This window comes from Chelonoidis abingdonii, chromosome 16 (genome assembly GCF_003597395.2).
Source record: "Chelonoidis abingdonii isolate Lonesome George chromosome 16, CheloAbing_2.0, whole genome shotgun sequence".
NCBI lineage: Eukaryota > Metazoa > Chordata > Testudines > Testudinidae > Chelonoidis > Chelonoidis abingdonii.
Genome location: NC_133784.1, coordinates 23,213,445 through 23,226,623, shown reverse-complemented (window position 1 = coordinate 23,226,623; position 13,179 = coordinate 23,213,445). Strand labels below are relative to the sequence as shown.

Genomic DNA, 13,179 nt, shown 5'->3' with positions numbered 1-13,179 from the left:
ACAGACTGACAGAAAAATGCTTTCAAGTGGGTAGTGAGGTCTTCACAAGCTTGGCCAAAAAATTTAGCATCTCATGTCAAATCTTTTCTTCATGACATTATTTTAACAGTGGATTTACACAGACTCTTCAGACTTCCCATATGGTTAAATGATAGAAATATTTTGTTTTAGACTACTTCTAAATATTTTTTTAAATGATTAATAGTATTTTTCCTGTATTCTTCCCCTAGTTTGAGGATTGCACTGGGGCTGAGACATGATATGTGTCTAGAATTATACCTACAGTGAAGCAGCAGTGCACATGTTCAGAAACAGAAACTTAGAAGCCTATGGAACTTTTACAGCCAAAAATTTACATATTGGTTGAGTTTAGTCAGGCAGCAGCTGAATGGCAGTTTTGTGGATCTCAGTGGTGCTTACATTGAGACCGAGACACCTGAGTCCCTTTTTGATATGTCCCCATCAATATTTGTTGCCTGTATTTGTTGCAGGCTCTGTGAATATTTATTTTGTTGTGATTTCCTATTTCCTGTGTTGGTACTGACTTAAATGTTTTTCATTCTTTTGATTGTGATAGACAAGTTTTGGGGACCTTTGCCTGTGTTTTTAGTTTATACTAGGTACTCCTATTAAATCCTGGACCTTAATACCTTAAGAGTTACAGATGTCACTTTAAAAAAATGTTTGGTATGAGCTGAGCTCTGCTGCCAGCCAGTGAAGTCAATAGAAGTAGCATTCTGGAGCTATTGAAGTCAATGGCAAAACTCCCAGTGACTTTAGTAGGGCCAGGATATCACCCTGGGAGTTTTACCATTGACTGTAAATGGAGCAGAATTAGACCAATGCTGAATACGTCTAAAAATCCTACCCTATGTGCATCCCCCCGTTAGGTGCCGAAATATGGGGTTAAGAGCCTTACTGTAGACTCCTACCCTTGAACTTTTTGGTCTATGTGCATAAAAGAGTTTACAGTAATTTTGTTTATGTGCTAAAAGTCTAAATAACTTCTCATTGTTAAAAATGAAGAAAATTTATTTTACTATGAAGATTTTATGCCATTAAGAAAAAAAATACTAAAAATACAGTTTTTACTCCCTGATGCATATACTTACTTGTAAGTAGTCCCACTGAAGTCAATGGGATTCTACATGTAAGTAAAGTTATGTAACTGCTGAAGTGTTTGCAGACAGCCTCCTACTAGTGGCATTAAAAACAAACAGTAGTTATAATTTAGTGTATTATACATTTTAATCTAAAGATTAATGTTAGAGCAGTTTTTCAAATTAGTTTTACAAAGACTGAACCTGATTTAAATCAATTATTGAGGGGCAGGAGGAATCAAGTGATTTAAATTGGGTTGTTTTGAATTGCTCCATCCTGAAGGTTAGGTACACTTTCAAGGGTAGGATTGAATTACATACTTATAAATTCATGGGTTTTTTCCTTCTCTTTCTGTGATTTAGGCCTCAGGCAAGAAAACAGTACCTAATTCTGCCTCGTGGTCCATGTACCTTTCTAGTACTGCTAAAATATTCAAGGCCACAGCAATTAGCATACAATTCAATTTCAAGGTTTACAGTTGATTGCCTTTTTGTGGCCATAATATTTAAAATGGAAGCTGTTGTAGAGTATTTTTTACTTGTTGAAGCAAAACAAACTGCAGAAAAAAGGGAATGGAATGACTGTGACCGCTTGCTGAAGGAACCTGGAGTTTGTATTTATTTATTTTCTGGAAGCATCATGACATTGATACATACATGGGAAAACGAATGATTATTACGTGAGTTGTTTTTTTTCTTGGATAATTCATGAAAATCTCACTTGATTTTTTTAATCTCTCTCCCCTCCCCCCCCACTTACCACCAAAATGTACTTTTACAGAAGCATAAGATAGATCTTTTCTACAAACTGCGCCATGTGATGAATGAACTCATTGACCTGCGTAGACAGCTACTGTCAGGTCACTTGACACAGGATCAGGTACGAGAAGTCAAGAGACACCTTACAGTGCGACTGGACTGGGGTAATGAGTAAGTACAAGTATCATCTGAGTGCCATCTGTTTTAATTCATATGGAATGTTTTTCGTGTAATGGAATTTTCAAACTGTTGAACTGTCTTCTAGTTGTTGGCAACTGAAATCAAATATCTCTTTTTACATTCTGAGTTTATGACGTACCTCCTCCCCCATAGATATACATAGATATACATAATTAAAAATTCTAAAAATGTGTGATTTGCTTCTACCATTCATTCCTTTCTGAAGGAATCTGTATTTTTCAATGTGTTTTAGGCCTTATTGCTTAAGTTGTACAGTGAATATTAAATCTGAGGTAGTCTATACATTGTAATTCATCTGCATTATTATTAATATTACCATTTTTCCATTTGAAAAATAGTTACGGTCAGTGGAACGACCGTACAGCTTTGTTGTTAGGCAACACTGTAGAATCGCCAGAACTGACACTGTCTGATCAAATGATTAACACTGTGGAATTGAAGATTATAGTATTCAGATTTAATTTTGTTTTAGGTCTTGTAATCCGTATAATTCTCTGCTGATGCTTTCTCAGATTTTGTGCATTGATTATCAGTCCTGTTGTAAAGAGGTGACCTTGTGAATCTTCTTTTTATGGAGCCAAAGAGATTTATAGTAATTTAGAGTTGAATCTGGAATTATAATTAATTACTTAAAAAAAAAAACTAGCCCTATCCCAGAATCGACTCTTGAAAAACAACATGTAAAAAGCTTAGCTTGCCTAGTTCTAAGGCAAAGTGCTGTGAACAGATATGTTATGTGTGGCATGCACATGACCTTTTCAGAGGAAATGTCACTCTCCTTAGGCTTACAACAACCTTTCTTCCACCAGGATGTGGATATGTTATAATTAAAGTACAGAGTAAAATTCTCTGTTAATTACCAAAAACAGAAAAAAGTCAATTTTTCCTCCCTAACTTACTCTAGTCATGTCCACATTCCTTGAGCACCTGTGTCAGGACTCTCATGGAGAAGAGTACTGAAATGAACTGACAAAAACTCAACTGGCCCCTCTTGTTAAATTAATATATTATTCTCTTCTTAGTTGAAAAAGAGACTCTGAAAGATGTAGACTAACAGAATTACTGAAGTGATTGTCTTGCATTTTAACTGCCAGTAATGTAAATGGAACCCAATAAACCATTGTGATGCTTTGGGATTCAACCCCGACTAGTAAAGGGCTCTTTCACCACCTGCCCTGCAACTCTGGATGCCTGAAATGCTGTTGCTGTGGCTCACAGCCCTGACAACAACAGCCAGAAGACAAGCATGCAGGTCCCACCCTGGTTTCCACTGTTCAGTTACTTTTGAAAAGTAACCCTATAATGGTCCCTTCTGACCTTAAGTCTATGAATCTGTGAAAACCCCAACACCCTCCCAGTTCCGAATATCCCCCAAATCATCTGCTAATGTGGCAATCTGCTGAGGTTCCCAGAATTGTGAACTACTGTGTTACCCCTCTCAGCCTCAGTAAGTGAGAGTTTTGCTACTGCTAAGGTGTGTGACAACTCCCTGACACACGAGCTCGTCTCTCTGGCCAGTAAATTCTTCAGGACACACCTTGTCTTGCATGTAACGTACAGTGAACCCCCACCTCCCAAGTTCCCTAGAGATGTCTCCATGCCATGTCCAGCCCTCTCCTGGAATACTCTCAGAAGTTCATAAATTTGCTACTCCTTTAAAGAGATTATGCACGGCAGTTCATTAATTTAATTAGAGTGTGACAACACTCTTATTTCAATCATAGCACTGAATTGGTTTTTAGTAAAAGTAAAACAAGTTTATTTAACAAAAGGACATAGGATTAAGTGATACCAAGTAAAAGGAATAAAGATTAAAAAGGGTTAATAGCAAACAAAAGTAAAAATACATTTCTAAGGCTAAAACTTATTTTCAGCAAGTTACAGTTTTTGCCTAAGCAGGCTTCTCACCTAAATTCAAGTCTCAAAAACTTCAACTCACTTGTTTGAAGGATACAACATTCCATGATTTCAAGAGCTCTGGCCTCTTTAATTTCTCAAGTGATGGATAATTATGAGGGTTCGCTCCCCATTCTATTTATAGTCCAGTAAACCTTTGAAATTTATTATTTGACAAGTAAGCCCAGACAAAGCTTCTCTCTCCTCCTGGGATGTAGATGCCATGCTGTCTTCCTAAAGTTCATTGTCCCTACTTCAAGAGGCAGGAAGGCTTCTGTTGTTATTCCCTGCCTATTGACTTCCCATCATACAGAAATGGAGCTTCCATTGTTTTGATTCCATAATGCTTAATTTACATTGGAGACAGGTAGGTAGCTGTCTTCCCTCCTGGCGGGGAGAAAACCTATACAGGTCTGTCGCATCTTATGGGCATTTAACATGCCCGATTTCAGCTTTGCGCGGTCGGGAGAAAGAAAAAAAAAAACAGGCGATTCCACCAGCGTGAGACGCGAATCTGCTGTTCCCACTAAAATATTTGGGGGGGGTGGGACTTGACAGCAACAGCATATCTTTAGGCCTGTGATAAGGGTCTCCCCTATAGTCACCCTGGAGGATTGGCAAAAAAAAAAAAAAAGTTTAAATAGTGTGTCTGCCCCGGAGTGAGTGTGAGATGGGAGAAGCGAATCTGCTGTTCCCATTACAGTACTCAGTTGCCCTGTGCCTCTCATACTGTGCGCATCTCGCCGTGCTGAGTGAGATTCTGCTGTGCCTGTACTGTTTAAAAAGACAGTACGTATTTTCGTACTGTATAACATGGCCTCTAAACGCAAGTCACCTACTTCATCTGGTGCTCAACCGAAGAAACAGCAATGTGCTCCAACGCTGGAGCTAAAAGTGGCCGTGTTGGACTTACTGAGAGACGGTATGTCCATCGCCAACGTGGCGCGTAAATACGGCCGCAACGAATCTAGCATCCGTGCTATCAAGATTCAAGAGACAGAAATTTGTCAAGCCGTGGCATCAAGTGCTCCAGTAACTGCTAAGGTGACGAGTCAAGTGTGTGATAAGACTTTAGTGAAGACTGAAAAGGCATTAAACTGATGGCTGGAAGACATGAACCGTAAACGTGTGCGTATCAACGGCAACATGTTGCAAGAAAAGGCTCTTAGCATCTATGTGCTGTTCAACCCTCCCGCCGAAGAGGAACAGCCTTCTGATAAGAGGGAATTCACAGCCAGCCAAGACTGGCTTAAGAGTTTTAGGAACCGCTTCAACCTCAAAAACGTGCAGACTGCTGGTGAAGCTTTATCTGCCAATGAGGACGCAGCAAAAGCCTACCGCGAACAATTAAAAGAAAATCATAGAGGAAAGGGGCTATCTTTCACAACAAGTTTTTAATGCTGACATGACTGGGCTCTTCTGGAAAAAAATGCCCACCCGCACTTAGCTTTCAAAATCAGATAGACAAGCTCCTGGCTTCAAAGCAGCGAAAGACCTTGTGACTGCGTTGCTTTGTGGCAATGCGGCTGAGCATTTAATAAAGCTGAGCTTGCTCTGCAGGGCTCCAAATCCCCGTGCACTAAAAGGTAAGAACAAAAATCTCCTGCCGGTGTTCTGGCAATCAAAAAGGCTTGGGTGACAGCAGCATTATTTCTGGATTGGTTCCACAAGTGTTTCATTCTGGAGGTCAGGCAGTACCTTGAAGAAAAAGGACTTGACTTTAAAGTGTTGCTGATCGTAGACAATGCTCCTGGCCATCCTGCGACACTCCGGTTTGCGCATAACAATGTTGAAGTCGTCTTTCTCCCACCCAATACCACCTCCATCCTTCAACCTCTCGATCAAGGCGTCATTAGCAGTTTCAAGGCCACGTACATGAGGCTTACATTCTCACGGATCCTTACTGCTATGGATGCTGATCTCAATGTTAATGTGATGGAGTGTTGGAAGTCCTTCAACATTGCTGATTGCATCACTTATATTAAACAGGCAATGGATGTAGTCAAGCCTGAAACAGTCAATGCATGTTGGCGAAACCTATGGGAAGACTGTGTGAGTGATTTTAAGAGTTTCCCGACCATTGATAAAGAAGTGCAACTCATTGTTCATGTGGCCGGGCCAGTGGGTGGTGATGGCTTCGTTGACATCCTCGAGGAAGAAATTGAGGAATTAATTGAGGGTCATAGAGAAACATTGACTAACAGAGAGTTAGAGGAACTGATAAAATCATCTACAGAAGACCAAGAGGATGACGAACAGAAAGAGCCAGCAACTTGGAATCTTCATAAATTTTCTGAAGTGTTCCAAGCAGCGAAACACTTGAATGATTTAATTTCTGAATATGATCCCTCAATGGAACGAAGCCTCAAAATCACACATAGTATTACGGATGATTTGAGACCGTACCAAGAAATGTTTGAGGAGCTCAAGAGACAACAGCGACAGTTGCCAATCACCATGTTTTTAAAGAAAAAACAACCAGCAGCAGCAGAGCCTACACAATCAACTTCTCAAGCTGAACCAGAGCCAACCATTTTGTCTACAACTCGCTTTCCGTCACCCAAGCCTGGCCCATCGTCTCCTGGATCGACATCAAGGCCTGACGGCTCAATAATAGTGTTGTCAGGGGAAGATGAAGACTAATCATTGGAGTGTGTACAGTACGAGACTGGTGACTGTTCAGGTTTACAGAACATGACAGGTGGAAGTACGCATACCAACTGTAAGATTCCAATCAATTGAGATGAGCTATCATCAGCAGGAGAAAAAAAAACTTTGAAGTGATAATCGAGATGATCCATAGAAGGTGTGAGGAGAACTTAACATAGGGAAATAGATTCAATTAGTGTAATGACCCAACCATTCCAAGTCTCTGTTTAAACCTAAGTTAATTGTATCTAATTTGTTTTAGTTCCTTTTATTTACTGCCTCTTTCGGCATAGTTGTATTTCACTAACTTTATACCATAAGCATGCTTGATTGCAAACTTTAGTCTTCTTCACTTTGTCACTTAAAGTAAAAGCAATCAATATGAATGCAACCCATTTCTTACCTAAGAGGATTACCCATGATTGAAGCTCTGCCCGTCAATATATTGCTCAAAGCTGTATCGCTTATAGTTCACTTTGTTTTTATATACATTTTAATCATATTAGATTCCATCACATTTTACTACTATATTTGGCACATCATATAATATATTAATTTGAACGATTTTTAATTCATTTACCTATTCACAGACAGGAAAAAAGGGGTGTCTGTTTAGCTGCACAAGCAATACACACTTGTGAAAGGCTGCAGCAACTCTAAGTTTCCTGAAACTTGAAGAAAGCTAGACCTTTGTGGGGTTTTATTCTTTTAGACCTCCATTGTTTCTTTTTTCTCAAATGCCTTAATCTGTGGGCAGTTCTTAAATAGTAATAATGCATAATTTTGTGGCCTTAGTTACTACATATGCTTAGGGTCCAAATCCTTCCTGGCTGGTTAAGGCCATTAGGGAAGAACTAGATACTGTCAAAATCTCCTTGAGGAAGATCAGGTCGCTGGATTCTTTAAGGAAGGTGTTGTACAACTATCACTCAAAAAAATGTTTGATATTCACAATCTGGCTAACCATTGTCCAGTAGCTGATCTTTCCTTTCTAGTTAGAATTGTTAATGTTATAATGGACACCTCTTAACATATCTGATTGCCTCAGATCTCCTTGATGCTTGTCAGTCTGGTTACAAATCTGAGTATGGCATAGAAACTGCATTGGCAGCATTGGTGCATTATCACCTTCTGGCCATAGATATATATCAGATGTCCATATTGATGTTGTGAGATCTATCCACTACCTTTGATATTGTTGATCACGAGATGTTGTTGACTCACCCACATATGCGGGGGTAGAAGAAAGGTTGACCTTCAGTGACTTTGGTTTTCTCTTTCTGAGAGATCCCAGGTGATAATTTCAGACAGTTGCTCTTCTGCTGCAAGGGTACTCTCATTTGGAGTTCCTTAAGATCCTCTTGCCCCCTCTCTTGTTCAGTAAATGAGAGGATTAGTGAGGTAGCATGAGCTCTGGTGTTTTCAGTATGCTTATGACTCCTTGTTTGTTTGTTTTTTTTATTATATTCAGTCCATCCACTGCTGTTAAAGACCTTATTTGTAGAAATGGGTCAGGATAAGCTGGATAGATAAGATGGTGGACCTAGATAAGACTGAGGTTATATAAGTAGGTTGGGGCAATCAACTAGGGGACACGGTGAAGATTTATTGTTGTCATTTTAATTGAGGGGTATATTTGCCACTTGGTGCTAATATTCACATTCTAGGGGGGATTGTTGGGCCCCCAGTTGCTTAGACAATAACTATTGCTTTGTTTTACAGTATCACCTAAACTGAGAGAACAGGTCTATTGTGCTAGGCACTGTATAAACGCATAGTAAAAGACAGTGTGAGCCTTGAAGATCTTACAATCTAAAAAAGGGAAGATTAAGGGTTTGAAACAATTCTAATTTATCTGGAACTTAACCAGTACTGTAATCTCTTGTATCACTTTAACCAAAGTTCATATCATATTTGATATTCAATATAATATTAAATAAAAATATTTAAACTTACAAGCTAGTTTAAAGCTTCTTGTCTTTTTGTCTAAGAAACTTTTCACTACTTTGGGTGATGGTTCCTATATATATTGCACACATGGGATATGCATTGGCACCATGGACCTGAATCCAGAATTTTTTAGTAATTGCTGTCCATTGGTCCACACGTGGCATAGCTTTCCTCATGCCCTGAACTAAAGGTATAAGGGATGGTGCAGACAAACACTTCTCCAGTCCCTTCTTACCGTTGCATGGTCCGAGTCGGAATCTTTTGTGTCCTCAGCTCCTTTTGCTACTGCATCATTTCTGAGAATATATTGGAAGTGTTTGTTTTCTGTATTTTCTCCTTTTTAGACTCGAGTATAGTGTAGTTAAATAGTTTCCTCCTCTTCTTCTCCTTCTTGTTGATTCTGATATGAATGCATCTTGTACTGCAGCTCAAATGCTTGCTGGTAAACAATTCTGTTGTGCTCCATGTGGCTTGACTTTAACATCCATGCCCTGAATGTTCTGAAACTTTATTCATTTGTTCAATGTATGAGCAGGGAAAGGTACTCATGTAGTTCCAGCATTTGTCTGGTAAATGTTGGCTAGCACCAGGGCCAGTGCAAGGATATTTTGCACCCTAGGTGAAACTTCCATCTTGCGCCCCACCCCCACCCCCAAATCACATACATTATACACAATACACGGTCACAGAGTAACATGTTATAATTTAGAATTTATGTTTCCGTGCTTTAAGTTGAGCAAATTTAGAAACAAGTTCCTCCAAGTCAATGCTGTGACCAATGTCATGTTCTAGTGACAAGGTAGATAGCCCAACAAGTCTTTGTTGCAACACTGATGTTCGCATATATGTTTTTATCAACTTGAGCTTCGAGAAGCTTCGCTCACCACTGGCCACAGAAACCGGGAGAATCAAGAGGATGCGAAGAGCAATAACTGTGTTAGGGACAACCGATCTGTCAGCTTAATTTCCCCATATAATTCAATACATCTGCGTATGAACCCTTTGGACTCTCTTGCTAATAGCTTGCATCACCACAATTCCAAAGGCATCAATATCTTTGGATTCACTATGTTTGCAAAGCTTCTCCAGATCAGCAATATCCATAATTTGCCTTGGGTTATTTGCAACTGTAACATCATAATAATGAAGCCAAATATGAACTAATTGCTGCATCAATTGAATCTTCTTCAACCCAAATTATCTGTGTCAATGACTGCAAAGTAAAAGTTCACTTGAATTTTCTTCGGATCAAAATAGTTGTCACTGCTTCAATGAACTGCTTCCTCTCTTTAAATACGGATTGGATCTGTTCAAAAGTGCTGGACATCACTCCTCCGCAAGTTCACCTGCATCTACCAATGTTCTCCAAGGCTCCGCACTTTGCGGCACCAAAAACTTCTGTTTCTCCAATTGAATAAGGCATCAATATATCAAATTCTTTGCCTGAATTTTTGCTATTATGTTTGATCTAACATAGTCATACCACAAAACAAGAGAAACAAAAACTTGAAACTAGAAATGGTTTTTGTAAGTCCTTGCGTCAACTCGTGATGTATTGCCAGAGACTGTCAGTATTTTAATAGCTGTGTACCAGAGCATCATAAGGTCACCATGAAAAGAGATGGAAAAGCTCCCCCAAGACGACTAAGACAATGGCTGGATACATAAACAGACACCTGTCCTCACAGGCACTACCTCATAACATGCAATTTTGCTCAGGACAGAAATCGTAGAGGAACATGACAGTGCTCTACACTGGCCAAGCACAGCATACAACTAACTAAACATCCATCCAACTTTTTTGACTGCTTCTGGCATGTGAGGGTACGTGCCATACTGAGCCCAGGATGGATGACTACAATCTACAAACTGAGCAGGGCAGGGCTGAGAGTCCTCTGAGACTGCTGTCCACCAATGGAACACAGCCCATGAGAGAGAACTCAGACAATATCACTCTTCTGCATGTTCCCCAAGCACTTCTCAGCAGCTGCTATGGGGTATCACAGGCTAGGCCTGCTGTTGCAGGCAAAACACGCAGCAGGCTTAAAAGTCAACAGGCGCCAGAGGACTCAGGGGCTTGGGCAAAGCAAAATCGGGGCCCTCCGTAAACATTTGCATACATAGTAACATGTATAGAATGTTAAAAATAACTATGAAATACATCAAAAATTAATTTGTAATAATTTGAAATAAACAATACAATATTAAAACATTAAAGCTGTAATGGTATATACATTGCAATTACATAGTGGCGTTGCTGGGTGATGTGATGGTTGTACCAATGGGCTGGTGGAGCTGGCTTTGGGTTCAGGGGTGCCAGCTCACAGGGGCTGGGCTCAGGATGTGGAGAATAGGGTCGGGTGTCCACTCAAGGCTGGCTCAGAGCTGGTCTGGGTGTTGGGAATGGGGGTCAGGTTTCCAGCTCAGAGGGACGAGCTTGGACTGGGGTCAGGGCGGGGGGGAGGGGTTGAGGAGTTTCCAGCTCAGAAGATGGGCTCAGAGCTGGGGGTCAGGCGGGGGGAGGGGCAGGGGGGTGCCTGGGCACTGGGCAGCTCAGCTCGCAGGCTGCTGTCTCGCCAACCGTCAGGCACAAGGGTGCAGGAGCAGGGACCACCAAGACCAAGGCAGCGCACAGGCACCTGAGCCGACCTGGGGGAGCCACTGCTTACCTTGCCAATGCATGGCGTGGGGTCCTCTTTGTTCCTCCGCCCACCAGACCACCGCTGAGACCCCGAGTGCCCGTGATCCAGGCGCTCCGACCCCCGGGCGCTCCGGCCGCTGCCACGGCTCGCTGAACCCGGGACACCTGGCTGCCGCGCCACGGCTCGCTGACCCAGACGCCCTGGGCTCCGGGCTGCTGCAGCGCTCCCCTGACCCGGGCGCCCCTGACCGCGTGCGCAGCCCTGACCCGGGCGCCCCTGCTCCTGGCTGCCGCGGCGGTCCCTGACCCGCTGCCCTGGCTGCGACGAACTTCCTGACCCGAAGTCCCTGGTGCGTCTGCTCGCAGCGCGCTGGCCGTGGCACCCTGGCTCCGGCTGCTGCCGGCAAGCTCCCTGACCCGGTGCCCTGGCTGCCGGTGCTCGCAGCTGCCCTGAGCCCGGGGGCGCCCTGGTGCCGGCTCTGCGGCGGCGCGCTGACCCCGGGACCCTGGGCTGCGGCCTGCTGCGGCGGCCGCCGCCGGGCACCCTGGCTGCCGGCATCGCTGACGCGGCTCCCTACCCGGGGCACACGGCTGCCTGCTCACGGCGGCGTGCTGACCCCGGGCCCCACTGGGCTGCCGCGTGCTCCCCCGAACCGGGGCCCCTGGGCCCGGCTCCACGGGCTGACCCCGGCGTTCCCTGTGACCTGGGCGGCTCCCTGAGCTCGGCGGCCGGCTCCCCTGACCGGCGGCTCCGCGCGTGCTCCCTGACCCGGTGCCCTGCTGCCCGGCGGCTCCCTGACCCGGAGCGCCCTGGCGCCAGGCTGCGCGTCTCCGCTGACCTGGGACCCCTAGGCTGCTGCTGCAGCGCTGCGCCCTGACCCCAGGGGCGCCCTGGGCTGCCGGCTGCAGGCAGCTGCTGCCGCCGGCAGCTCAGACTACCTATCCAGCAGCGGCTGCTGCAACCATTTAAAAATTTTTTGGGAGGCGCCGCTTTTTGGCGCCCCCAAATCTTGGTGCCCTAGGCAACCGCCTAGTTCGTCTAAATGGTTGCACCGGCCCTGGCTAGCACTCAAAAGGTGTTTAAATTTGAAGACACTGACTCCTTAAAGAGTTTGGTGATGATGTAACTGAGTATATGCTACCATCACTGGAGGAGCTTCAGACATGGGGGCATGCCTAGTCTCCTACATTCAATTTCTGGGATCGTTTTCTCCAGGTTGTGCATATCTAAATGTCCGTGCAGAGAGATGGTGATTGGAAAGTTCACCTGCAAACAGCATGCCATGCTTCCATAATTCTTAACTACAGATAAACCCAGCTATCCCTGGTGGATATCAGTCTACATTTGTGATATGTGAAATCTCCCTGAAAAAATACACAGTGCCTTTGAATCAAGGGAATTTGCTGTGCGTCAGATTACTAGTTCTTGTATTGGAATGTGCCATCAAAGACTCAAAGGGCAATACTGGGATTGTAGGACTGACAAGAAAGAAGCTATTCTTTGTCAAGTGGACCCTCAAAAGACTGGTCCTGAGTGAATATGCAAAAGATATGAGAGAAAGATGTGACCTAACAAGAAATAGTGAAGACAAAGTCCACAAAAAAATCCTTGCCTCTGCACTGAAATGGATGAAAAGTGTGTTACAGCATTTAATAACCTTGTCATCAAAAATATGACAAACACAGTCGACCCTGAATCACAACCAGAAATGCTTATCAGTGTAGCAGTTGGACTTCAGGGAACGTCAGATGTACAAAAAATAGCAGACGTTGGCAAAGAAGAAATGGAAAGATTTGTGAGAGGTCCTTTTGATTCTGAGGGGACATGAAGCTTTTTCAACCCAGTCAAGACGACCGAATTTTAGTCTGACAAGGGAGAGACAATTACAGAAGCTATCAGTCCAGAAATTGTTTTCCCTAGAACCCTGTTTGTAGCAAGATGCAGAGAAATTTCAGTGTACACACATTAACAAGATGTGACTC

General features: G+C 43.2%; 1 protein-coding gene across 10 annotated transcripts in view; it reads left to right on the top strand.

The window, feature by feature from the left end:
• The window catches only part of DOCK3 (dedicator of cytokinesis 3), a 605,476-nt gene that overhangs the window by 221,209 nt on the left and 371,088 nt on the right, over window positions 1–13,179 (top strand). For 9 of the 10 annotated variants that reach the window (XM_032805794.2, XM_032805793.2, XM_032805795.2 and 6 more), the window contains one exon: window positions 1,882–2,030. The exons of the other annotated variant lie outside the window; for it this stretch is intronic. In XM_032805794.2, coding sequence (XP_032661685.1) covers window positions 1,882–2,030 — 149 coding nt within the window. The remainder of the gene's footprint in view (window positions 1–1,881; window positions 2,031–13,179) is intronic. 10 annotated transcript variants of the gene reach the window in all.